The sequence below is a fragment of the Pelecanus crispus genome, chromosome 2 (assembly GCF_030463565.1).
Source record: "Pelecanus crispus isolate bPelCri1 chromosome 2, bPelCri1.pri, whole genome shotgun sequence".
Taxonomy (NCBI): Eukaryota; Metazoa; Chordata; class Aves; order Pelecaniformes; family Pelecanidae; genus Pelecanus; species Pelecanus crispus.
This window is the reverse complement of record NC_134644.1, coordinates 65198334-65225967: the sequence shown is the minus strand read 5'-3', so window position 1 is coordinate 65225967 and position 27634 is coordinate 65198334. Positions and strand designations below refer to the sequence as shown.

Here is a 27634-nt window from a genome sequence, read left to right as displayed (position 1 = left end):
CGAGAGCATTATGTACAAGTCGCAAGGCAACCACATGATGTCTGGCATTGCGCAAAAAGTTAACAAGTAAATTATCACCCTAGAAATTTTCAAAACACTTAGTCACTTAACTGTCTTCTAATTAGAAGATCTGTCCTTCAAGTGCTCCCCAGTGCTCTTCACGCTCGTGAAAAGCCTTCTGCTGTGTGTGACTCACAACTTCTGACATGATATAGACACATTAGGAACAATGCAGTGTAGTGAGGGCCAAGAAGGGGAAGTGACACTGCGCAGGAGATGGCAAAATGGTGAAATGACAAGAAATCATCTGTCTTCTATGAGGTAAAGCCATAAGCAAACCACCACCCTTCTCTGGGCCACTTCTGTTTTTAAGCACCACCTGACAGCACTTTATATTCTAACTGGACTCTGGCCATGGTGAGTGGAGAGGGGACAGTTATGGCTAGAAAGTGCAGAGCAGCAGTGTTGCTCAGAATGTCAATAACCAGCACAGGAAATGTGAAGGCCTCCCACAGCTTCCAGTCCTGGCCAGTTCAGTGTGGGAAGAGCTGACACCAAACTTGGGGAGACTGGATTTAGCAAATGTCTTGTTTTCCCTTGCAGACACTGTACGAGAAACAACAGCAGCTCAGCAAGCATTGCTGGTGGCTAAAAACATTGACTTATTTCCAACAAACCAAGAACGTTTTACTGAAGGAAACATAGATGTGTGGTGGATTGTTCATGATGGTGGTATGCTGATGTTATTGCCTTTTCTCCTTCGACAGCACAAGGCAAGGACAACAGAAGATGGCTGGGACTTCATTTTTTAGCAATGAATAGTCCTAAGGGTTTCTAATGAAATATTCTATCACCTTGATAGAATTATGTGTGGTGATAGCAATCACTGTGTTCCAAATTGTTATAATGTACCTTTTTGACAGGTTTGGAGAAAATGTAAAATGCGTATCTTCACTGTCGCTCAAATGGATGATAATAGCATTCAAATGAAGAAGGATCTTCAGATGTTCTTATATCATCTTAGACTGAATGCTGAAGTGGAAGTTGTTGAAATGGTATGTTACTGCATATTTTTTGGGTGCAGTTGAAACTTGGGGAGACTGGATTTAGCATTTTTGAAACTAAGAGATTAGGCCAACTATAAAAATGGAAAGATTGCAGTCCCACCGAGTACAAGAAGTTTTTTAAAGCAACATTATCTTACCATGTCACAGTACTATTGTATGTGGTAGTGAGTTTAATGGTTTTGTCAAGCAGAGTTGAGCCATTTTGATGTGTTAATGCCTATTTTACTTATTGAGGACTAGTACATAGAGACAGTTCATTCAGAAAGGAAAAAGCTTGAATTTTTAGCAGGCAGTGAATTGGAGGGCTGAATGTGCTTAATCCATGGCATCCAGCATGAGAGAGGATGAACACGTTTGTGTCTCCAACTGCCGTATGAATATCTCTCTGGAATAAGGAATCCCTAGGCCCCCATGAGGGTATGTCAGTGGTTTTTAGCGTTGCCAGCCTCTTTGGCACTGAAGAGCAAGGCAATATAGCTACGGATTCACGAGTCAAATAGTGACAAAATGAATTTTGTAACTTTTTTTTCCCCTTTTGAAATACTGGTTGTAAACTGCTAAAGAGAAAGGGCTGAAGCCTTAGTCTGTCTAGACCCGCTTTTTCTCGCGACTAAGGAAAAACTTCATTTCCAGCACTCAGAGGTGACTAGCATAATGTCCAAAGTAAGACCAAAAAAAAAGAAAACCTTTTAAGCTCATTCTGAAGTGGGATGGAAAAGATGGGTCAACTGGTTCAAAACTTCTACCACCACCAGGTCCTGGAATGAACAAAACCTATCAAAAAGATTTATCATGCCAATCAGCATGATAAATCAGCATGATAAATCAGCATAAAGCAAGTTGTAAGACTCATTTAAATTACTTATGAAAAATTTGGTTAGTATTTTGAACTAGGAAGTACGATGAATCCTTTTGTTTGTTTAATTAATTATTATTTTGTTTAAAGTACTGAATATAAAAGACCAAAATGCTGTTGCATGTGCAGGTGAAAGACGATGAACGGAGGGCCATACAAGAGGCTGGGCCTTGGTTGGATTTTGAGCAGAAGATAGTATAGGAAGCACAACTTGTTCTTTTCTTATGTGGGTCATATTTAACCCTGAGACTCTTCCAAAAGATGAGACACACACTACGAGTCAGTGACAACACAGATGACTCCTATAGATTTTTACGTTGTATTTTAACTTTGAGCTGATGTGAGAATATATGCCGGAGTTTCTTCATAAATGCTTCTATTTGTGAACATTTCTCACTGGTGAAAGGACAATGTGTTATTTTGTGTCTCTAGCCAGTTTTTAAGGAAACAAGTGAACGCACGTGCTCAGGAGGCTGCAATGCAGACCCGGTTTAAATAAGTGCTTTCAACCCTTTCTCATTTCTGCAGCTGAGTTGGAGCGGAACTAATGGGAAGTTTGTCCCAAGTACCTCAAATTTAGATAAAAATCACATTGATATTGGGACAGTAGGATAGCTCATTGTACGAGATTGCTGTTTGAAGATGACATTTTAAGAATGAGGACAGAAATGATTGATCAATTATATGCTTGGGATTGCTCTAATGCCAATAATACATCCAGGACTGAATGAATGCAGGAATGAATGTGCTACACTCTCTAAACGTTGTTCTTTTGAGTAGTACTTTTCTTCTGACATTTCTAATGCCAGTCTCTTTTGCAGTTTGAAAATGATATTTCTGCATTCACATATGAGAAGACACTTATGATGGAACAGCGATCTCAGATGCTAAAACAGATGCAGCTATCAAAGAACGAAAGGGAAAGAGAGGTAGGGACTTTGGCTTGGCAAGATGTTCTGTGAAAAAATCTGGAAGTGGTATTTCTTGGCCTTGGCTTCTTCCAAATCAGTTTCTAACTAGTCAAAAGCTTTTATGACTGCATTCTATGTTAACTTCCCTACAGCAGGTTTCACTTGCAAGGTTAAAATAAGGGGTGTGGGGGGGTGGTGGTGAAGATCCTCTTTTATTTGAACAGGTGTTTGGAGTTTTCCTGTTCTTGTTAAGATTAGTGCAAGCATTTACTAGCAAAACATTTAGAGCATCAGTGTGGAATATATCCAGATCATTTCCAGACTTGACATATATCAGTAGCTAAGGTTCGTGATTATTCAACTGGGCTGATTAGCTTTGTTTGGGACTTGGTCTTGTTCAATTCATACTGACTATTTTTTAGTTTCTGCATTATTTTGAATATTTTCTGTGTCAACTAATTGTTGTTTCTGGAGGCAATAATCCTATGATATCCAGGTGGGAATGCTACAGTTGCTGCTCCCCTACCCTTACTAGTCCCTGGTGGTATTTTGCACATTGTACAGCTCCATGCAGCTGTATTTTTGTGAACAGTTGTAACTTTTAAATATTTTTCTTTTGGCTTGTGCTTCTACCCCCTCATTTATTCTGTTAACTATTCCATTCTTATCAACACTTTTTAATGATGTAAAATGTGTTAAATGCTTTGGCTTTGCTGTCACTTCTAGTGATTTCCCTCCCATGCCAAATAGGAGATCTCAACTGTGTTTAACTGCTCATTCATAAAAATAAATAGAATTTTTTCTTGTGGCTGTTTTTGTCTACTGATAACTGTAACTCATTTTATGCCTAAGCCTTTTTGTTGTTAATCCCACAAGTCTGTGCAGTTCCTTTGTTGTTTTTTTTTTTTTAATCTCTCCTTTTTTATCCGTTTTTCTATTTTGCGGGACCTTTTTTTTTTTTTTTAAGGTTCTTAAAGATGCCTTGTAATGCCACAACAATGTGTTGCTGTAAATCCTCCTCCTCATCTGTGTCATGGTAGTTTTTGGTTTTGGGGTTTTTTTTTGATCTGAGCATGCCTAACATCTTTTCAGTAAAAAACAAGCTGTGACAAAACTGATAGTTCAACAAGTAAAAAGAATATATTGCAAAAATAGCAGTGGACATCTAACCCATTGTATACAAATGGACAGCAAACATGAGATTTTGTTTTAATGGTATCTAAGCAATTTAGAAAGCGTTACTATTAAATGAAGCTAGATAAAAAGGATTGCCACAAAAAATGAATTTAAATAATGGATCCTCTGTATATTTATACAATGTATTTCAGAGGGAACACATATATAGAAGCAAAAAAGAACCCCACAACTTATGGAATTGCAGCGTTTCTTCTATAGAGACAATTGGACCCAATGATAACTGTTCCTTTGAATCTGAAAAATCTAGTGTGAGGGACAAAATGGCTGGACATGTCTCAAAGCTTGCCCACATGAAGCTGGCAGGCCCTTGCAGGAAAGTGTGCGGGGTGTCGCCCGCTCGCACGCCAACAAGGATGGCGGCGAGGCCCTGGTAACAGCCTGCTCGGAGCAGGTGATTGGCTGTGGGCGTGTGCATGCGGTCAGCGCGTGAGACCCCGGGCACGGGGGGCTCGGAGACACAGGATACGTGGTGCCATCGCCCTGGGCAAGCAGGACGCGAGGGAGTTCTGCGCAAGCGTGAAGTTGTTGCCTCAGGCACGGAGCCTATAAAAGACCCCCACCCCAGACCCCCGTGTGATCACTCTTGACCGAAGACCCTGGTGTGATTCAGCCGCCACCGAAGACCCCAGAAGCATGGACCCCCGGGATGCCATGGATCCATGGTGGTGACTATTTGCACTTTCCTATCCCGAATTCTTGCTTAATTTTCCTCCCTTGTTTTCCTTCCTTCTCTACCGCTATTTTTCTCTCTTCTCTGAGCGGTTAATAAACGGGTGGACTTACGACATCTGACCTCGTTTGTGTCTTAATCTCGCTTAAAGGGATCGAACCTGAAATAAGAGGTCAGTCTAGCCGCCCCTAGCCCCCCAGACTTGTCTGAGGTTGTTTAGAATGCAAGGGGACCCTCCTCTCATCCAAATTGGATCATGACATCTACAAATAATCAAACATTAAAATTCTTCTGCACTTTGGAAAACTACGTCAACACCACATGGATTTAAGGTCAAGTTAGTTTTCCCATATTCCCAGCAAAGCTGATTACTTGCTGACCAGAAGTCACGTTCTATTGCAGTAAAACAACACTACTGCAATGACATCATCACCATGCCCAAGTTAAAACATTACTTTAATGGTGAATTTCACTTTGGCCATTAGCTTTACCAGCAGTATTCCCAGTAGATTTACACATTTCAAGAGTTATGTGACCTTGGAAGGCATAGGACTTACCTCCAGTTCTTGGTGTGAGGAGGACCATCTTCAACACGAAGCAAAGCATAGCGAGCTGCATTTAGAGACAGTCCTCGGATTCCATCACCCCATTCTTTTTCCGCTCTTCAGGGTGCAGAAGAGATTCAATTAACAGGGTCCCATTTATTTTTACAAATTAAGTACATTTTCTCATGTGAGGGATAATGGGCATAAAAATTGAACAGTTTCTTGCATGAATGCATGAAAAAACTTTTTTTTTCTTACTATTTTTCTTGACTAGAATCTTTCAGCATTGGGTATCTTTCCTTAGAAAGGGAAGTATCCCAGAAGCCAAGAGCCACTTGGAGTGCACCAGGAACATCCAATTACATTTCTCTTCTCCCCAGTGGTCGTGACAACGCATTTTCATGCTCTTCTTGATACGCTGTGCAAATCTAGTGCCTTCAGATGTCTTCTGATCAGTCCACAGGGCCTCCATGTGGAGTACCTCTGAGTGCCTACACAAACCTAATGCTAACCCAAAGCCTATATCCACACCCAGTGATTTACAGGTGACTTCTGGTGCACAGTGTGCCTTTCCAAGTGCCTTTCTGTGTGCCCCAGCAGTGTTTGAGAGCCATCTGAAGTTCACTGGGTCATCCGATTGTGTTCCCTGTGTTGCTGTGCAAACTACAGGGATTGATAATGGCAGGTTTCAGCTTTTCCTCTTTATAGCTTTGTCTTTTATGATAGAAGCACTGGCCTTGAGCCTAGTCAGGTATTTGGGCCCTGCATCACTGCTGTCCCAGTCTGAGCAAGAGATGTTGATTGTATTATAAAAAGAATAGTTTATATACATGTTTAAATAAAACCATTCTTTTAGAGTAGAATAATCTTCTGATAGCTGACAAACATTTTAGGTCTTAAACAACACTTACAAAACTAAACAGCGTCTGAAAAGGGGCAGTATTCTGACAGAAGCAAAAAGTTTCTATTGAGCACCTAAACTAAGTTGTTCAACAATTTCAAGTGAAAAACACTTAAGAGCTGGTTCAGTTCAGAAAAGCAGATTTTATTTTAAACAGCAGCACATACGTACAACATTTCAAGATATACATATTTGAAAATGAGACTGCACTTCATTAACCAGCTTGCTGTGGTTATTGATTCTTACAATTATACTTGCAAACAGGTGGAGTTACCGCACCATAGCCTTCCTATAAGTTGGATGCTCTTAGGTTTCACTGGTATAATTGTGCAATATATTAGAACTGCTAGTAGCTCATGAAAAACAACCCCAACTTGTCAATTTACTATTACTGTCACCTGGAGGCCTCAGCTACCCAACTACGTATTTTAAATAGAGAAATGTTATTTAAAAGTATGGCAAATCGTGAACTTCAGGGAAACAATTTACACACATAATGTACAAATTTGAGTGGTTGTATACCTTTCTGAATGATGTTTCCTGAACCAGGACTAATCCCAACAGAAGCAACATAGCAGCATTTTGATAAGGGAGGAAGCCAACTTTTTGTAAAACCTTCCCTTTTATTTAGATGCAGAACAAAGATTAAAATCATCAAAAGTTGCTTACATTTCTGTGTGTTTAAAAATATCATTGCATTACCATCCCTTTTCTTGTGTTTCACCACAATTTAGCAAGTGTCAGAATATGCTACATATAAATATCCTAACCCATCCACCATTTGTTAATTCACTACAGAAATTTTCTACGTAAATTTATCTTCTTAAAATATAATTTAAATACAACTTTTTAATAGAAAAAACAACACATCCTAAGAAGATTCAGCTTGCATGTAATTTTCAATGCACTAGAACTCTTAATGAAGCTGCTCAAATTATGGCGAATAACTTTGTTTTCTTGGGGGGGGGGGGGGGCAGGCAGGGTGCAAACAAAATGTACAAACAGGTTAAGAATAAATGGTGATCACTTCACGTCCACTGCCTCGGACCAGGAGAACTCTATCCAGACCTTCTGTCAGAACTTCCAAAAACTCCATGTCTGAAATATTAAGTCAAGGAATTTATTCAGAAAGAAACAAACTAGCCGCTAATCTCTCAAAAAGTCTGACATATAATGCAAAAATCAAGTTCAGCAATTTCTTCAAGGAGTTTTCCTGTATTACCCTTTACTGTCCCATTATGTAATCCACCTGCTTGCTCAAGTGGAAGCAAGGCCTTATTTGGGGGAAACTCCTAGTTCTGCCCTACTCACCTACAGAAAAGATAAAAATAGAGAAATTTCAAAAGTTCAAAATTGAGGAATGCTTTACATCAATTCAATACCTCCCCCCGCCCTGCTATCAACATTTCTTGAAACTGTTTGAGGAATCAAAAGTCATTTCTTAAAGGCAAACTTATGCTTACCATTGTTACTAATGGTTATCCTGACAAGTAGACAATGGCACAACCACACAAATCAAACTCCCAATTTTAAGAAATAATAGAAGCAATGTATTAGAGGATACAGTTTTCATCCCCTTTTCTGTTTTTAGGAGGTCCAGGCATATTCAGGAGAACTAGCTGAGCATGCTGTGATTTATTAAGCACTACTCCATTGAGCTTCACAGCGGTGTGCATTCTTCTCACATTTGACTGATTCCTAGCACAGAAAGAAACATTTTTAAGTATTTGAATTATATGTTATGTATTTGAATTTATAAATGTAATCTATATGCACATAGAATAACCTGTTTTCATGGACACCATTATTTGTACAAATTCAAAATAAATTTGAGAAAATGCAATACCTAGGTGTAAATAGTGTTTTTTCCTTTGAAAAGAACATTTAACTCAAATTCAAACAATTCTAAGCAGATTGCCAAAATGCACAAATCTTCCAATTGTCAGTTAACTTTTACAAAGATGAAGCAAAAACTTAAATTTCAATAGAAATTAAGTTTAGTCACAAACACTGAGAACATAAAAAAGTAACTGGATTTGTACAAGAAATTCCAAACAAAGGAATTACAGGAATGCAATGGAAAGATTACAGTATTTATGTTGTACAGTACAAAATTTCCCTCATGCTCCTTTGGAAACATTACAAGATTACTATAAGCCTGGTGAAGAAAATTCAGAAATAGCATGGAATTTATGAAAAAATTACTAGTTTCTCATGTCATAAGAGTAAGGCAGTAAGCAATGAACTGAAATTGAGCCTGTCCCCAAAACTAACTAATGCTTTGCTTGTTGTGTCCACAAATACAATTGTTGTAAATTTGTGCGCAAGAGGAAGAAACTGCTAGGACTTCAGAGATTTCCTATTTTAGGATCTGCCTTGGATGATTTAGTTGCTCTTCAGAACAAAACAAAAGAACAGTTTCCTTATAGTTCCTGAGAAACTGCAATCTGTGTAAAACTAGCCAAGACTGGAAATGAGTCATATGCTACAGTGCAACAGAAATATCCAGACTCTACCTAAGCCCATTTAACCAGAAGATCCACTGCCCAAAAACGTTTGGTTTTTATTTTTTTTTACAAGTGAAGTGAGTCACTTAAAGGGAACCTTGGAAACACAGGGCAACAGCATATCTCAAGAACAGAGATGCTGGTGTGCTGATGCAAGATGCTTGTATCAGTCTATTCTGTGCAATTCTCTAGCACTGTAACTAGTGGTCTCACATAAAAGCACAACTGTACCCTGCTCAGCTGGGCTCACATAATATCCTATGGCAGAGAGAGGACTGGCAGGTTAGTAGCAGCAGGACATAAGACATCCTCTGAAATACCTGATCAAGTTTGGCATCTTTTGAATTCCACTAACAGCAATCAAAATTACAGCATAAACCCCAGCATTGTTTCAGCTCAAGTAAACAATAGAAATTAATGAGATCTCTTTTCCCAAAAGAAAAACATTTAGGAGGCCAAAATTTACAAAAGGAAATGCACAATTTTGTCTACTACCAGAGGTCATTTCAGGGGACTACACCAACACTTAATCCTAGAATCTTCTAGCAATATGAGGCCACTCTCAGGTTATCTAAGTTCACTCAAACATAGAGGACCAAGGAAGATGGAGAATGCTGGGAGAATACATACTTGCTACAAAGTCCTGGTTTTTTACTATGAAGGGAAAAGCTGTTAACAGGATACTGCTAGAAGTAGCATGTCTCATGTTCTATTTTCATCCTTTGATTTTGCAGGGGCAATTAGGAGAAAAAAACCCAGACATTTGGCCTGAAGTTTAGTCCAGTGTAGACCAGCCCCATCAATTTCAATTGATTCTCTCTCCCCTCTGCCACCCTCTGCAATTTCCCCAAAGACAATGACATTTCCAAAACTTTTATCAGTCCTTCCTGGGGGATTTTCTGTCCTAAGAACCAACTGTACAAAAACCAATGGAACAAAAGAGTACTTGAAGCTCAGTTTTTCAGAAGCAGAACAGCAGCTTGAGAAGACCAGAGAACAGCTATGAATAAGAGAGAGGCAAGAGCGTGTAACTGAAGAGCTGTATAAATATTGAAGTCAAAATATTGTTAAAGATAAAATGTAGGGGAAATACGGAGCACATAAGTTTGTGATGGAGTGGGCAAGCATTCAGCACTGAAATAAAGGCTCAAATTGACTAAAGGTAAATTGTGTACAATGTGAACTGAGGCTGACTAACTTCATTTAGCCTTCAAGCACTGGTAGAATTGAGATCGTACATGGCACACAAAGTAAGCTAAGTTTTCATAAACAGCTCAATTTTTGAAACAGACAAAATGAAGACAACACTGGGCTCTGAAAAGAAGCAGAGCAGTCACCTCAGTTCCACCCAAGAACAAATAGAGATGTAGCATCTCATTTTTGTATGCTGTCATACCCAGGGTATATCTGAACTTAGGTCATTTCTACACATGCAGGGGTTGGTAGAAGGGAGGCAAGAACTGGCATTTGATGAAACGTGAACATTCCCTTTGTGAACAAATTCATCCTTATTGTCCAAGTAGTTATATCACAACGGGAGCTATTTTTCCAGAACAAAAATATATTCACTTTTTACTGTAGTTAATCAGAAAACTAAATATTACACTGGTGGAGAGGAGTACTGTCAAGTTTTACATTCTTACAGAAACTAAAATACATGTTCTGTGACTTATGTCGAATGGAAAGTTGATGATATTTAGAAGGAAACACTAAGTCATGATGAAGAATATTTTTCAGTGATAAATGCTGAATCACAGTATATAAAACAAGGTACAAAAGAATACATACACTGCAAATCATGTTTTAGGAAACATGCATACAATGTACAAGACCACAAGAACCAGGGAACAGCCTATGTTGCTTAAATGAAATGCAATTTAGACTTACAGATTTCCCCATTCTCTACATGGAAGGCAAGCAAATGCACAAAAAAAATGCCATCAGTTACATTTTTAATTCAATGATATTAATATATTGTACAGGCACACCAAATATGAACTGTAATTTCTACCCCCAACCACATACTGTAGTTTTAAAATAGTATCTGAAGTCTGCAGCTTGCACAATTCTAAAGAAGTAGTAGGAAATATTTCCAAGATACTAACCACCCACCCCCACCCCCCACCCCCCCCAAAGAATTAGAGTATACAGCAGCCCAGAACAAAACCAGTGCTTTAGAGCATGAGCAAGATGATGTTTGGAATTTGCAGAAGGCAAACTTTTTCTAAAGAGCAAATCCACAAAACAACTTAAGATTTTAAGGTGCTGATTCTAAGTGTACCTTCTAACTCTACAAGTCTTAGACTTAAGATATATTTCCTTTAGATATTAAAATTTCCCTTGACACCCACAGTTTTGCTTTGGGCATGTGCAGAAAATAGTCTAGGCCATGCTTATAACTGCATTCTTCCAGAATTCAGAAGAGATGCACGTCTGTGCTTGAATCACAACATGAGGAAGCAAACAAGCTAATGCCTTTCTGTCGTTGGCTTTGTGTCTACTACACCAGGCTTGACACAGGCAGTAGCTCTTACCTATTAAGTGACTTAAATTTAACAAAAGACATTAAAGAATATTTCAACAGGAAATACTATAACAAGACATACACAAATTTTCTATTGCCTTATTTACAGGATGAGGGCCGAATGTCCATTTTAAAAAAAAAAAAAAAACACACCAAACAAACCACCCACACCCAAAAACCCTCCACCCCCAAAAAAACTCCACCCCAAAACCAAAACATAAGCTAAATGTCTTGAAAGAGTCTATCTGCTTCTTTCGTACTCCCTCCACCCCCATTGAAACACAGTGAGACAGGGAAATGACACACAGTAATTTGTGGTAACAAATTACACAGGAAGAGAGGAAAACCAGAAGTTATCTGTTTAGTTAGCATTTTAACATATATGCTTTCTGGTACAAAAGTTGAGTTTACAGCCTGAAGTCTGTCATATTTAAGCTTCATTCACAACATTCTTGTGAATGACTCTTTACAGTCGTTCCACCAAAACCTAGCACAACAACAACAAAAACAGAAAGAAAGAAAAAAACATTCACTAAAATACACACAGTCAAATAAAAAACTGCAAACACCACATATATACTTACGGCTTCATGTTGAAAATATCTTTAAAGCCAGACACATTTGAATCTTTGTTTTTATGCTTTTCAGCTACAAACTTTTCTTTAGTCCAGGTCATTTGCACTTTTTCCGGCACAGCAGCAGCCATGCTTGTTTTGACCGCTGGAGCTGAGTGCGAGGCAGTGTTTCTGTCATGGATCAGCTGAGCCTGTCCACAAAACAAACAATTACCCCAAGATTCAGCCAAAAAGAGCATTTGTAGATTACACATTATTAAAATTCTGAAAAGGAATTTCAAAGTAGTCAAACAAAAGAAGATGCAGAAAAATGCACCTTAATTTGTGAACAAATACCAGACTGTTTTGACTTCAGCATGAAATGAAACTGCTTGTAAAAATGTAGTTAGTTGTTTATATTTGCAGGATTACATCTGTGCTGGGCCATTATTTTTGTAATAAATCCAACCTGAGGGTACTTTATGTTTTGCCAGTGAAAAACTTGAAAGCCACTGTCCATTCTTCATCAGTTACACTGTTGTTTTCTCAGATATTGTCAGAAACACTGCCCATTTCACATGCTTTTAGCTGAACTACCAGCATGACTCTAATGATCCCAGTAACACAACATTGGACTGGCTGAATTGAAGGCTGGCTACATTCCATTAGATTATTCAGGCATGCAAGTGCATACTACATAACAAAAGCCAATCAAACCATGGAGGGGCCTTCTCTTCCTTTATAATACCAGAAACTCAAATCACATCTTTAAGAACACAATATTGTTGTTCCCACATGCATATACACTTCTGTGTTGCCCATTTCCATTCCCCTTTCTCCTTGAGGAAAGAAGGAAGAAATATTTAACACATGTAACTTACTTTCCCTCATAATACTTTGTCCATAGACTTCTGTATTTCCATCAAAAGCAACATAAATACAGTACTTTAGACTCTTAAAATCGTTATTAAGTGAATTGGTATGAGGGAGAATTGCTTTTGTGTTTTAGGGGGCTTTTGGGTTTGGGGTTTTTTGGTTTGGGTTGTTTTTTTTTTGTGTGTGGGGTTTTTTGGTTTTGTTGTGGTTTGGGTTTTTTGGGGGGGTGGTTTTTTTGTTTGTTTGTTTGTTTTTGGTTTTTTTTTTTTAAGATCTTCAGCAGTTATGAAGTCTCTTCAGAGACTTGTTAAATCGTGAGTTGAAGCTCCTGCTCCATTTGGGGACCTCAATTATCCACGTTAGTGATGGTCATGTCCCTCCATACATGTGATGATTCAGAAGAATTGATTTCATTCAGGTCACAATCAAAAGCATGAAAAAAATCAAAGCAGATGAGAAAAACTACTTCCTATCTCTGAATAGCAATTCCCTGGTGGTTCACAAACTGTAACTGCAGCTGGTTTTGAATGCCTAAAAGCTTCTGCATTTTTCCTAAATTATTTCCCTAGTCCCTATCCTTGAGGATTCCCAAATCCTAGAGTTCAGTTCTGAGGCTCACATAAATATCTATTTGTTTGATGATCTTAATTTCTCCCCAGAAGATTAAATCACAAGTCAAGACTGTGAATCAGAAGTTACTGTGAATATAGTTTTATCATGAGAATGGAAAAAACTAACAAATATATGCAGAAACTATGTGCCATACAGAAGTATCCAATGAACTAAAATTTCAAATTAACAACTGTAAAGTAAGTTCAGTACAACTATGCTTCAATGGAAGAAAGTTTGCCATTTTTAGAAAGACAGGCCAAGAGAAATTCTGGACCTATAGCACACGTTTATAAAATGCAAAGACAAGAAAAGCACGTTTTTGGTAGTGCTATTTTGATACCAAATTAATTACATGGAATACAACACATTCTTCTCATATTTCATGAAGAAAGGGAAACACAAAGGTATACAGCATTTCTACAAACTAGGCTACACATCTTTAGATATGAGCAACACTTCAAGTGCACACTAAAACCATTGATTACATCAGCCCATTTCCTTTCAAACTTGCCATACAGAAAGTAGTACTGGCATTTATGGGTTAATAATGGCTTGTCAATAAGCATAGAAATCACCTTGAAAAGGCCTAGTATATCTATAGAGCCTCTGAGAAGCTTCAATACTTCAATACCGGAACTACAAAGGAAGACAATGCTTTGTGAAAGCATGAAATATGCTGATTAACGAAACACCCACTATCAAGACTTTTTAAGAGATAGAAAGCAGAGAAATAACTTTCCTTTTGGCTCTTAAGAAAAACAGGCACTCTCAGAAACCTAAGTGTTTATTTTATGAAAAATAAGTATGGGAAAAACAGGATGTAGTTCATGTCACAGAAGCATCATCTAGAGAAAAAAATAGAGGGTAAGATAATGAATTTAGAAAAATAGTAAAATTAAAATTTATGAAGAACTGTTCTATAACTATGAGTGATCAAGTTGTTCATTTGTAGTTCAATTTGCAATAGTGGCACTTCAAGTGTTGCAATGGTAAAATATATCTAGCCAGTACTATGTCCAACTACCTCCTCCTCTCGATAATCATTAGTCAGCAGTGCCTGTGCATCTTGGCCAACGGACTGTGGACTTGAGCAGCTTTTTCTTCTGATTGAGCCTCGAGACTCATCAGTGATGCTCTGAATCTGGGACAAAAATGTTACCAATTACAAACCCCACCCCCCACTACAGAAAAAAGCAGATTATCATAGTATTAAAAATAAAAATTGTCTTCATTTAAATAGATGAGATTTGGTATTGTAGCTTGTTATAAACTTGGTTTGTTTTCACAAACATGACATTTCTTTATACTATAGGGCTCTTTTTGAAATGTTTAGCCGTTAGTCTCTTTACAGAGACTTGTGAAAACATGAAGTGAATTGAATCCTTCAGTCTGTATGGTAACCTCAAATATTCACTTGTTTTTGAGGGGAACGTCCCTTCATATATGTGATGATTCAGATGAATTGATTCTATTCAGTTACAATCAAAAGTATGAAAAAAAATTTCAGCTGCTTTCTGACTCTAAACACTGATTTATTTCCCAGTGGTTCACAAACTGTAATTATGCTCCTCACCTACATGCACCCACATTTCTGCCAATCTTACCTAGCAGCAGCAATCTGCACAACAGCACTTGTGCTGTGCAACCCAGCACAAAGTAGTGGCGGGAAGGATGCCTGCCTTCTCACAGCTCCAACAGTATCACTGTCTTCAGTCAGGACTAGCCAGAGAAGGAAGCAAACAACCACCAGAAAGGGCAGCAAGGCAGTGAACAAGGCTCTACATTTTCTTTCATCTTTGCAGCACTATTGTCAAAGTCAAATAAATAAATGTTTGGCAGTTGCACCTAAGTCTGCAGATCTTATGCTTTGTGGCCATGTGTTCTATTTACACTTGAATAGAAGCAAATCAAACAAGTTTCACAGAAAAGGAAACAAAAATCCAATGAGTCCCCGTGCCCCACTTCCACAGGAAAACCCAGGGGCAAGATCAAATAAAGTACCATTTTAAAAGTGACAGAAAAGGGGAGGGTGAGGGTGATTCCTCAGGGATAGGGCAATGCCTATAAGGGAAACAGCAAAAGAACACCGTACAAAACCAAATTCTCTTTGCAAAGGTTTGAACGTCATTTGAAGAGGTATAAACACAAAAGTGAGGTTAAAATACCAACCTTGGTGGTAACAGGAAACAAAGCTACAAACACCATTCAAAGCTGGAATATCAGGGTTATATTTGAATGTCTGGAGACAGACAACAAAACCAAAAGCAATGCTAATTTGACTAGTGATACTAATGACAGAAATGTTTTGAAGGTCATCGTACAACTGGAGGGGATAGTTCAGCTCATTTAAGAGAAGATGCTCAGATTAAGAAAGGGCCTGGCACACTGAGTGCATATACTAAAACTGTAGCTCCAAAGGAAGAGAAGGCATACCTAAACAACATTTTGTGATGAAAATAAAGAAGAACAAGGTAGATTAAGATATCCTAATTGGAAACAGCAGATGGATATGGATTTTATTGTTGGACAAGGCAGGAAATAAGAACTCCAAGTTCCTGGAATTATCAAGGATTTTAATTCAGACCATGACATACATGAAGTGGTATTTTGAACATCTCAGATTTTACCCTGCCTGATATGAAGAAAACAATGAAGCTATAATAGTGATGGTTACATTCAGATAAAAGCAAATAATAAAAAAGACCCCAAAACCAAACACACAAACATGGGGGTGGGGAGAAGAAAGAAATGAAAACTTCCAAGAACACTCTGAAGCAGTGCAGATTCCAACCAACTCAGAGCTCAGAGGAAATTCTTTTGACTCCACTACAATTTACATGCAATAGAATACACAGCCTTACATCATTGGGTTACTTGTAAAAGCATTCATGAGGAAGTTAAATCCTTAAAAGCCTACTGTAGATTAATTAATCACTCTAACTCCACTGGAAAAATACTAGTTTTAAATAAAGAAGTGAGAAAACTTTAAACACACTGACAAAGGAGTACAGGAGAGCTTGTTTTTTACTGAAAAGATGTTAGGCACGCTCAGATCAAAAAAAAACCCCAAAACCAAAAACTACCATGACACAGATGAGGAGGAGGATTTACAGCAACACATTGTTGTGGCATTACAAGGCATCTTTAAGAACCTTAAAAAAAAAAAAAAAAAGGTCCCGCAAAATAGAAAAACGGATAAAAAAGGAGGGATTAAAAAAAAAAAAACAACAAAGGAACTGCACAGACTTGTGGGATTAACAACAAAAAGGCTTAGGCATAAAATGAATTACAGTTATCAGTAGACAAAAACAGCCACAAGAAAAAATTCTATTTATTTTTATGAATGAGCAGTTAAACACAGTTGAGATCTCCTATTTGGCATGGGAGGGAAATCACTAGAAGTGACAGCAAAGCCAAAGCATTTAACACATTTTACATCATTAAAAAGTGTTGATAAGAATGGAATAGTTAACAGAATAAATGAGGGGGTAGAAGCACAAGCCAAAAGAAAAATATTTAAAAGTTACAACTGTTCACAAAAATACAGCTGCATGGAGCTGTACAATGTGCAAAATACCACCAGGGACTAGTAAGGGTAGGGGAGCAGCAACTGTAGCATTCCCACCTGGATATCATAGGATTATTGCCTCCAGAAACAACAATTAGTTGACACAGAAAATATTCAAAATAATGCAGAAACTAAAAAATAGTCAGTATGAATTGAACAAGACCAAGTCCCAAACAAAGCTAATCAGCCCAGTTGAATAATCACGAACCTTAGCTACTGATATATGTCAAGTCTGGAAATGATCTGGATATATTCCACACTGATGCTCTAAATGTTTTGCTAGTAAATGCTTGCACTAATCTTAACAAGAACAGGAAAACTCCAAACACCTGTTCAAATAAAAGAGGATCTTCACCACCACCCCCCCACACCCCTTATTTTAACCTTGCAAGTGAAACCTGCTGTAGGGAAGTTAACATAGAATGCAGTCATAAAAGCTTTTGACTAGTTAGAAACTGATTTGGAAGAAGCCAAGGCCAAGAAATACCACTTCCAGATTTTTTCACAGAACATCTTGCCAAGCCAAAGTCCCTACCTCTCTTTCCCTTTCGTTCTTTGATAGCTGCATCTGTTTTAGCATCTGAGATCGCTGTTCCATCATAAGTGTCTTCTCATATGTGAATGCAGAAATATCATTTTCAAACTGCAAAAGAGACTGGCATTAGAAATGTCAGAAGAAAAGTACTACTCAAAAGAACAACGTTTAGAGAGTGTAGCACATTCATTCCTGCATTCATTCAGTCCTGGATGTATTATTGGCATTAGAGCAATCCCAAGCATATAATTGATCAATCATTTCTGTCCTCATTCTTAAAATGTCATCTTCAAACAGCAATCTCGTACAATGAGCTATCCTACTGTCCCAATATCAATGTGATTTTTATCTAAATTTGAGGTACTTGGGACAAACTTCCCATTAGTTCCGCTCCAACTCAGCTGCAGAAATGAGAAAGGGTTGAAAGCACTTATTTAAACCGGGTCTGCATTGCAGCCTCCTGAGCACGTGCGTTCACTTGTTTCCTTAAAAACTGGCTAGAGACACAAAATAACACATTGTCCTTTCACCAGTGAGAAATGTTCACAAATAGAAGCATTTATGAAGAAACTCCGGCATATATTCTCACATCAGCTCAAAGTTAAAATACAACGTAAAAATCTATAGGAGTCATCTGTGTTGTCACTGACTCGTAGTGTGTGTCTCATCTTTTGGAAGAGTCTCAGGGTTAAATATGACCCACATAAGAAAAGAACAAGTTGTGCTTCCTATACTATCTTCTGCTCAAAATCCAACCAAGGCCCAGCCTCTTGTATGGCCCTCCGTTCATCGTCTTTCACCTGCACATGCAACAGCATTTTAGTCTTTTATATTCAGTACTTTAAACAAAATAATAATTAATTAAACAAACAAAAGGATTCATCGTACTTCCTAGTTCAAAATACTAACCAAATTTTTCATAAGTAATTTAAATGAGTCTTACAACTTGCTTTATGGCTGATTGGCATGATAAATCTTTTTGATAGGTTTTGTTCATTCCAGGACCTGGTGGTGGTAGAAGTTTTGAACCAGTTGACCCATCTTTTCCATCCCACTTCAGAATGAGCTTAAAAGGTTTTCTTTTTTTTTGGTCTTTCTTTGGACATTATGCTAGTCACCTCTGAGTGCTGGAAATGAAGTTTTTCCTTAGTCGCGAGAAAAAGCGGGTCTAGACAGACTAAGGCTTCAGCCCTTTCTCTTTAGCAGTTTACAACCAGTATTTCAAAAGGGGAAAAAAAAGTTACAAAATTCATTTTGTCACTATTTGACTCGTGAATCCGTAGCTATATTGCCTTGCTCTTCAGTGCCAAAGAGGCTGGCAACGCTAAAAACCACTGACATACCCTCATGGGGGCCTAGGGATTCCTTATTCCAGAGAGATATTCATACGGCAGTTGGAGACACAAACGTGTTCATCCTCTCTCATGCTGGATGCCATGGATTAAGCACATTCAGCCCTCCAATTCACTGCCTGCTAAAAATTCAAGCTTTTTCCTTTCTGAATGAACTGTCTCTATGTACTAGTCCTCAATAAGTAAAATAGGCATTAACACATCAAAATGGCTCAACTCTGCTTGACAAAACCATTAAACTCACTACCACATACAATAGTACTGTGACATGGTAAGATAATGTTGCTTTAAAAAACTTCTTGTACTCGGTGGGACTGCAATCTTTCCATTTTTATAGTTGGCCTAATCTCTTAGTTTCAAAAATGCTAAATCCAGTCTCCCCAAGTTTCAACTGCACCCAAAAAATATGCAGTAACATACCATTTCAACAACTTCCACTTCAGCATTCAGTCTAAGATGATATAAGAACATCTGAAGATCCTTCTTCATTTGAATGCTATTATCATCCATTTGAGCGACAGTGAAGATACGCATTTTACATTTTCTCCAAACCTGTCAAAAAGGTACATTATAACAATTTGGAACACAGTGATTGCTATCACCACACATAATTCTATCAAGGTGATAGAATATTTCATTAGAAACCCTTAGGACTATTCATTGCTAAAAAATGAAGTCCCAGCCATCTTCTGTTGTCCTTGCCTTGTGCTGTCGAAGGAGAAAAGGCAATAACATCAGCATACCACCATCATGAACAATCCACCACACATCTATGTTTCCTTCAGTAAAACGTTCTTGGTTTGTTGGAAATAAGTCAATGTTTTTAGCCACCAGCAATGCTTGCTGAGCTGCTGTTGTTTCTCGTACAGTGTCTGCAAGGGAAAACAGGACATTTGATCAAGAACTTCTAGTTTCATTCACAGCTTCTGTTTTTGTTTTAAATTCAAAAGCTTAAATCCTCCCAGATAAATCTCTCCCCGAGACAAAAGAGGAACGTCCTGGGTTTAGTGACTAACCTACTTAAGAGAAGAACAAGAGAAGCCATGGTTGAATAGACTGAGGGCTGAGAAAACCCGCTCCACATGAAATCAGATGTGGGGAAACATTCAATTGTCCACTCAATGTTCAGCATCACATCTCCTCCTCACAGGAAATATATTAGTTACATAGTTGTATTACAAATGCATAGGAGAAAGTCAATAAATACATACCAACAAAATTTTTCCATGAGAAACGATTTTCTGTCTGCTTCCATGACTGTGGCCATGCCATCAGGACTGTGTTGTGCTTCATCCCTCCTAGACCAGCTGACTGAATCAAATAGGATATTCCATCTCTGAAATTAGGAGACACCACAATCTGGCAAAATCCTTTAGTCTTTTCTACACCCATTAAGGCCTTAACGTTCTGCAAAAGGAAGATTACACATGGGGAAATACAGTCATCAATACTGGTAATAAACACCATAAGGAGTAACAGCACTAAATAACAGCAAAACATTAGCTACAATGTACAATCAACATGAAGAAACCACTAATTCCAAAAGAGTGAACATGACTATGACAACTAAAACCCAAAACACCCACCTCCCCAGAAGACACAACACACAGTTTTTTCACTACTGTAATTATTCAGCCTTTTATTTCCAAAGAAGAATGAATGAGATATGAGTAAAACCGCATTGACAAAGATAAATAAAGTAACACTGCTTCAGGTAAAGTCAAAACTGCTGACTAACAAAGCACTGTATGTTTGGAATGACAAGTCCTTTCTTTTGGAATTAGAAGGGTTTGGAAAAATGTGATGCCAAGGACTTTACAAGAGGAGTCTGCCAAAGCTCCTGAAACAGCTTTGACATTAAGAGGCTGATTCTTTATTTATGAGCTCCCAACATGGAAAAATAGATGTGCAGGAGACAATTGGAATCACTGGCTGCATAATGACAAGATAAACTGACTAGATTAAGCCTCCCACACCCCTTTAATTTCAACAAGGCTCCTCTTCATTTAAACACTGACAAATATACAGACACATAACCAAGTAATTTAAAAGTAGCATTCGAAATGATATCAAGGTTGACTAAGGAACATCAGCTTTGGCTTTTACTATGTTTTGATAGCACGACTTTAGAAATCCCACAATTATCAATGAATTGTGTGGGAGACCAGCATGGTTTCAGGAGGAGGAACCAGCACATCAAAATTTGGAATTTTGGAAGCACCAAAATTCCTATCAAAAACCATCAGGAACAGCTTTGATCACAGAATGCCTGGCACTGACTCAGTGTGGCTTCACATAAGAAATTCTGTTTAGTAGAGAAGGAAACCCTCCAGAGAATTTGGTAACAAAGCTAACAAGTCTGTCTATGCAAACAATATCCATAAGGGCTTATTGGTTTAAATAGATACTTTTTTAAAGAGACAGAGAGGAGAAATCTTGATTTCCTACAAATCTTCTAGAAACATTTTCTAGTTGAAATTTTCCAAAAACCAGGGAGGCCTCCAGACACTCAAACTTTTACAATTCATGTTCATTTCCATTTTAAAAGCAATAGTTTCCTTGATCTTAACACCAGGTCTGACTTTCTAGACAACCCAGGAATTAGGTCTCCCTTAAATTAATTTCTGTTCCATCTCTCAAAAATGTAGTTGACTTCAGTTAAGCCAACTACAGTTAACATTTCAAATCCTTGTGGGTAAACAGTTTCTGTTGAAAGGTTTTATTTCACAGGCCTGATTGTATTCTTGGTCTTGTTTTCTACTCACACATATTGGTAACAACAGCTTAACAACAGTTACATTCACAATACATCATTGCTAGACTTTTTCCACCATGTTTTCAAGCTAAGGAGCCTTTTCATGTGATATCAGCTAGGCCATCTGGCTTCATACTTCATTGTTTTAAAAACCACTAGGGACAAGCCCAAACACCAAGAGGTTAAAAAAAAAAAAAAAAAAAGCAAGCTGGGAGAAACAGGCCAGTTAGCTTTAAGTCCATTTCACCATCTCAAGTGCTCCTCTATTTTAGAGATACCAGGTCTGAATAAATCACCGGTGTTTTTACACAGCTTTCAAGACAACTTGGATCAAAACAGTAGACATTTCAACAGATACTCTTTTCAAGAACACTGAAGATATTAACCATTTTTGGAAGATACAATGGCAATCAAAGCCTACTTTTGGAGTAGACTTTATAGTAGTTTTGTAAAGGCAATAGATTTTTCAGTAGTATTCAATAAAATACATGAAACATGGTATTTTCTAAAAATGTTTCCCCACTTTATAAAGTCAGGTGTAGGAGAGTTTGTGTAAGTAAGCAAATATAATTATCTATACCAAGTTACCCCAATACTGGATTAAATAAAGAAGTACACAAGTTGTTTAAGACCAAACAAAAAACAGAAACTTGTTTTGCATTGAAAGCCCAAGCTGTATGAACAATGGATCTTCAGAAGCTCAGTCTATTACCTTCCTTTTTTCCTTCAAGGGACAATTTAAAATTAGGATCAGGTATTTTCAATGGCTTGCCACAAAAATGTCTATGTATTTCCAATTGAATAGCACAGTCAAATACTGACACGTTGTCAGGAAAAAAAGAGAAACATTCAAATTAAATTCACCTGCGTTTGTAAGCACAGTTAGATGTCATCTTAAATTACACAGGAACTTCTTATTTTTCCTACCTCATCCTACCTTCTCTGCTGATATGGAATAAGAAAGAACAAAAGAGAAAGTATCTCAAGAAGGATGCTGTTTACAGTTAAGCAACGGAGTAGGATTCCAGCAAAGACTGCTCCTAATCCTAGCTCTGCTATGTATTTCTAGGCCAATGGAGAAAATAATATCATGTAGACATCCAGAGGATTAAATTATGCTAAACACATCTGCATTTATTAGATAAATGTTAAATTTTTTTGTTAAATCTGTTTTCTTTATAAGGTAATTTGTTAAAAAAATCTATCACTTGGCTCTTTTGGGACTGTAATTCAATTGTGAGCCCAGGGCTCTCACTTTTTAGATTCTTATTTTCTTTAATATTATCAGCATTGTCTCATCCTACTGGGAAATTTTATAAAACATTTTGCTACACACACCAGCCTATTCTTCATATATAATCATTGATTGTGCTGATAGTAGACACTGATGTTTCATTCAATACTTTGTAACAGTCTGTTCTAATTCAAGCTGAGTTATCCAGATGCAGAATTTAAATACTAATCGAAGTTACAAGTGTTCGTAAGCTGTCTTTTACACACCTCTTCAGCTTTCTGAGTTTCTGTACTTTTATCCAAGTAGATTCCCTGAAGCACAGAGCCCACGATAGTCAGTCCTTTACCAGCCTTCAACTGAGAGGTGAAAGAAAGCAATCTAGGATGTTTCACCAACTGCTCACTATCCAAGTTTAACAAGACCAAAAGTTGAGGTCTGCCAAAGAAAAAAAAAAAAAAAGTTAAACACACACATATACATATAGGAAAGCAAGAAAGAATTGGAAAATTAAAATTAACAATTAATAAAATACAGATTAAGTGCTTAATTCAATAGAAGACATTCAACTGTCAAGCAAGGAAGCCATAATTTGCAACAACACCACCACCACTTCAGGTACACAATACCTACATGAGCCACCATTCTGAAAAGCTACCTTAAAGAATAGTTTTACCAAAAAAATTATTGAATCAAAATTATCACTCTTCCAATGCCTAGTGCAACCTGCTGCTTTAAGTGGTTGAACATTGAATGCACACCAGATTGTTCAACAGCTCCATCCAGTTGGATTTTGAAAGCCTCCAGAGACAGAGATATTATCACCTCTGGGTAACCTCGTCAATGCTTAATTATCATCATTTTTTTTTATTATTATTATTTTATTTCTTTCTCCATTTGATTATGTTCTCTCATTCTCCTACCATATACTGCTGTAAGGAGTCTGACTCCATCTTCTCAGTAACCTTCTTTTAAGTATTGGATGTTTACTAGTTAGTTATATCAACTTTTAGGCTCCCCTTAAGCCTCCTCCAAGCTGAATAAGCATAGCTGTGTCAGCCTCTCCCCACAAGAGATATGCTCCTGTGCCCCAACTATCATCTGGGACCAGTCTTGTTTAATATCTTTATCAACGATCTGGATGAGGGGATTGAGTGCACCCTCAGTAAGTTTGCAGATGACACCAAACTGGGTGGGAGTGTCGATCTGCTGGAGGGTAGGATGGCCCTGCAGAGGGACCTGGACAGGCTGGACCAATGGGCTGAGGCCAACTGTATGAGGTTTAACAAGGCCTCTTGCCAGGTCCTGCACTTCGGTCACAACAACTCCACGCAACATTACCGGCTTGGGGAAGAGTGGCTGGAAAGCTGCCTGGCGAAAAGGACCTCGGGGGTGCTGGTTGACAGCTGGCTGAACATGAGCCAGCAGTGTGCCCAGGTGGCCAAGGCGGCCGACAGCATCCTGGCTTGTATCAGGAATAGAGTGGCCAGCAGGAGCAGGGAGGTGATTGTCCCCCTGTATTAGGCGCTGGTGAGGCTGCACCTGGAATACAGTGTCCAGTTTTGGGCCCCTCAATACAAGAAAGACATTGAGGTGCTGGAGCATGTTCAGAGAAGGGCAACAAAGCTGGTGAAGGGTCTGGAGCACAGGTCTTATGAGGAGCGGCTGAGGGAACTGGGGTTGTTTAGTCTGGAGAAAAGGAGGCTGAGGGGAGACCTTAACACTCTCTACAACTACCTGAAAGGAGGTTGTAGTGAGGTGGGTGTCGGTCTCTTCTCCCAAGTAGCTAGCGATAGGATGAGAGGAAATGGGCTCAAGCTGCGTCAGGAGAGGTTTAGATTGGATATTAGGAAAAATTTCTTCTCGAAATGGGTAGTCAAGCATTGGAACAGGCTGCCCAGAGAGGTGATGGAGTCACCATCCCTGGAAGTGTTCAAAAAACAGGTCGACGTGGCACTCTGGGACATGATTTAGTGGGCATAGTGGTGTTGGGTTGATGATTGGACTGATGATCTTAGAGGTCCTTTCCAATCTTAATGATTCTAGTTTTTACTTGCATTATAAACAATCCAGCCACCAAGCCAGGAAACATGAAATTGCTACTCTACCCTTAATTGGTTTAGTGGTAGACTTGGTATTGTTAAGTTAACAGTTGGACTGGATGATCTTAAAGGTCTTTTCCAACCTAAATGATTCTATGATCTCAGTGGTCCTCTGCTGAACTCATTCCAGCTTATTGATGTCTTTCCTATATTAGGGTGCCTAAAACTGTATGAAATATTCTAGATGTATTCTAATGAGTGCCGAGCAAAGAGGAATATTATTTCCCAATATATTTTCTTCTCAATATACTAGCTATGCTCCTGTTGATGCAGCCCAGCATGTCACTGCCAAGGCACACTGCTAGCTTACTACCTACTGGGAACTACAGGTCCTTTTCACCAGGGCAAGTTCCCAGCCTTGTACCATTATACGGGACAAGCCTGTCCCAGGTACTGGACTTTGCACTTGTCCTTCTGGATTTTCATGATGTTCTTGTTGACCCATTCCTCTACCTGCATAGGTCTTTCCAAAAGGACAGTCATACACTTAACTGTACTGACAGCAACCCAAGTTCAGTTTCAATTGCACACTTGATGAGGATGCATTCTGCTTCCTTTAATCAATATCCAATCTGCTGACTGTTCCCAAACGAACATTTTATAATTTTCCTGTCATTACTACAAATTCAAATGCACAATGAAGAGTTGGAACATACTTCCTGCCTGAAAACCAGCACAGTTTAAGAAATAACAAGAAGGTCCAATTCTAGCAATTACATTGACACAACAGAAGGATAACTCATCTGGAACTGCTGTCAGACATTTAACAAGAATGCTCTTAGTCAACACTGCATCTTAGATGCCAAGTTCAGACACATATAAAGACAGTGGCTCATGTATTCCACAGTTACTGCTTATGAGCATTAGTCCCATGACAAATGGTAAAATACCACCATTACACTGAAGGGCAACAGAACACTGCATGCACATGCATCCAGGCACTACCACAGAGCACTGACTATAATTAAAGTATCACATTTAGTGACAATTTCTTTTTTGTGTGTTCCACTGATCAGAGTTCCTCTGATTTGCATTACAATCATCAGAAGTGACAATGTGCAAATGTCCTTTTTTTTAAATGCTAAGTAATTTTTTGTGTAGGTTTTGAGAAAACTGATAGTTCAACAAGTAAAAAGAATACATTGCAAAAATAGCAGTGGACATCTAACCCATTGTATACAAATGGACAGCAAACATGAGATTTTGTTTTAATGGTATCTAAGCAATTTAGAAAGCGTTACTATTAAATGAAGCTAGATAAAAAGGATTGCCACAAAAAATGAATTTAAACAAATAATGGATCCTCTGTATATTTATACAATGTATTTCAGAGGGAACACATATACAGAAGCAAAAAAAAAAACCCCACAACTTATGGAATTGCAGCGTTTCTTCTATAGAGACAATTGGACTCAATGATAACTGTTCCTTTGAATCTGAAAAATCTACAAATAATCAAACATTAAAATTCTTCTGCACTTTGGAAAACTATGTCAACACCACATGGATTTAAGGTTAAGTTAGTTTTCCCATATTCCCAGCAAAGCTGATTACTTGCTGACCAGAAGTCACGTTCTATTGCAGTAAAACAACACTACTGCAATGACATCATCACCATGCCCAAGTTAAAACATTACTTTAATGGTGAATTTCACTTTGGCCATTAGCTTTACCAGCAGTATTCCCAGTAGATTTACACATTTCAAGAGTTATGTGACCTTGGAAGGCATAGGACTTACCTCCAGTTCTTGGTGTGAGGAGGACCATCTTCAACACGAAGCAAAGCATAGCGAGCTGCATTTAGAGACAGTCCTCGGATTCCATCACCCCATTCTTTTTCCGCTCTTCAGGGTGCAGAAGAGATTCAATTAACAGGGTCCCATTTATTTTTACAAATTAAGTACATTTTCTCATGTGAGGGATAATGGGCATAAAAAATGAACAGTTTCTTGGATAAATGCATGAAAAAACTCATCTTGCAGATTTAAATCAAGAATTAAGACTAACCAAGATGAAGCAGTCTCAGGTCCCCTCAAGAGAACTACTTGTTAAGTATTTATTAATGTTTATTATGGTCTAATTTATTCATACCAAAAGCTTTTTTGTAATCATGAGAGCTACTTAAGTTGATTTTAAGCACTAGAATGAATGTGAGGGCCACTGAAAAGGAATTGTTTTAAAGCAGCAGAATGAATAAGTGAAACTTGACTTTGTATGGATTAGTGTGTTGTATCTTCCCCAACACCACCACTACAGCTTTCTCCACTTCCTTCCCTTCTCAGCTTCTCCCCGAGATGAGCCTAAAGCTTTTTCTGCCCTGCTGACTGCTTTCAGTCTTCCTACATTTTCCACCTCTCTTTCTCCCAATACAAAGCTATGCTATACACCAGGTGGCCAACCAAATAAGAACTGTTAGGCTAACACATTATTTTCCTTTGTGGGTATTCTACTATGGCAAGGAGTCCCTCTCCCTTGCGCTCCCTCCCTCTTATTTCCATTCATGAATTCTCACTAAATTTTGTTAGCTCTAGTCTTCTTCTGAAATTTAGATGAAGTAAGCCAACTGGATTCAAAAGCTATTAAAGAACAATGTAGCAATTAAAATGTACCCTGACAGACTGCGCAATCATGTAAGTTTCTTTTATTTAGTTATCCAAAAATTAAAACAGAAGTTTTCTCCAGACAGCAGTTTTTAGAACATTGCAGGGTGAATTTCTTCCCACTGCCAATCAGCCTCTGCATTTGTAAAGGCAGGGAGAAAAGAAGTTAAGTTTCTGCAAAAAAGAATCTCTTTCTACAGGGTAGATGTGCTGGCTATATGCCAACAGTTGTAGAGTCTGTATACAAATTTGGATGTACATATAACTTTAT

General features: G+C 38.2%; 1 protein-coding gene and 1 long non-coding RNA gene across 5 annotated transcripts in view; one reads left to right on the top strand and one right to left on the bottom strand.

Moving 5' to 3' along the window:
* Nucleotides 1-737: 737 nt before the first annotated feature.
* On the top strand, nucleotides 738-2780 carry LOC142593071 (uncharacterized). The gene is made up of 3 exons (XR_012830873.1): nucleotides 738-773; nucleotides 924-1055; nucleotides 2745-2780. It is a non-coding gene; the product is annotated as an uncharacterized LOC142593071 (long non-coding RNA).
* Nucleotides 2781-7117: 4337 nt separating this feature from the next.
* LOC104027594 (solute carrier family 12 member 7-like) overlaps nucleotides 7118-27634 on the bottom strand; it is a 71715-nt gene continuing 51198 nt past the window's right edge. For 2 of the 4 annotated variants that reach the window (XM_075706549.1, XM_075706550.1), the window contains 11 exons: nucleotides 26503-26607; nucleotides 22931-23099; nucleotides 19887-20082; nucleotides 19378-19547; nucleotides 19096-19227; nucleotides 17324-17431; nucleotides 14245-14361; nucleotides 11763-11944; nucleotides 10542-10556; nucleotides 7712-7845; nucleotides 7118-7245 (listed from right to left, as the gene is read on the bottom strand). In XM_075706549.1, the coding sequence (XP_075562664.1) occupies nucleotides 7154-7245; nucleotides 7712-7845; nucleotides 10542-10556; nucleotides 11763-11944; nucleotides 14245-14361; nucleotides 17324-17431; nucleotides 19096-19227; nucleotides 19378-19547; nucleotides 19887-20082; nucleotides 22931-23099; nucleotides 26503-26607 (1420 nt within the window). In that variant the 3' untranslated portion in view covers nucleotides 7118-7153. The remainder of the gene's footprint in view (nucleotides 7246-7711; nucleotides 7846-10541; nucleotides 10557-11762; nucleotides 11945-14244; nucleotides 14362-17323; nucleotides 17432-19095; nucleotides 19228-19377; nucleotides 19548-19886; nucleotides 20083-22930; nucleotides 23100-26502; nucleotides 26608-27634) is intronic. The other 2 variants (XM_075706547.1, XM_075706551.1) reach the window with 2 other exon arrangements.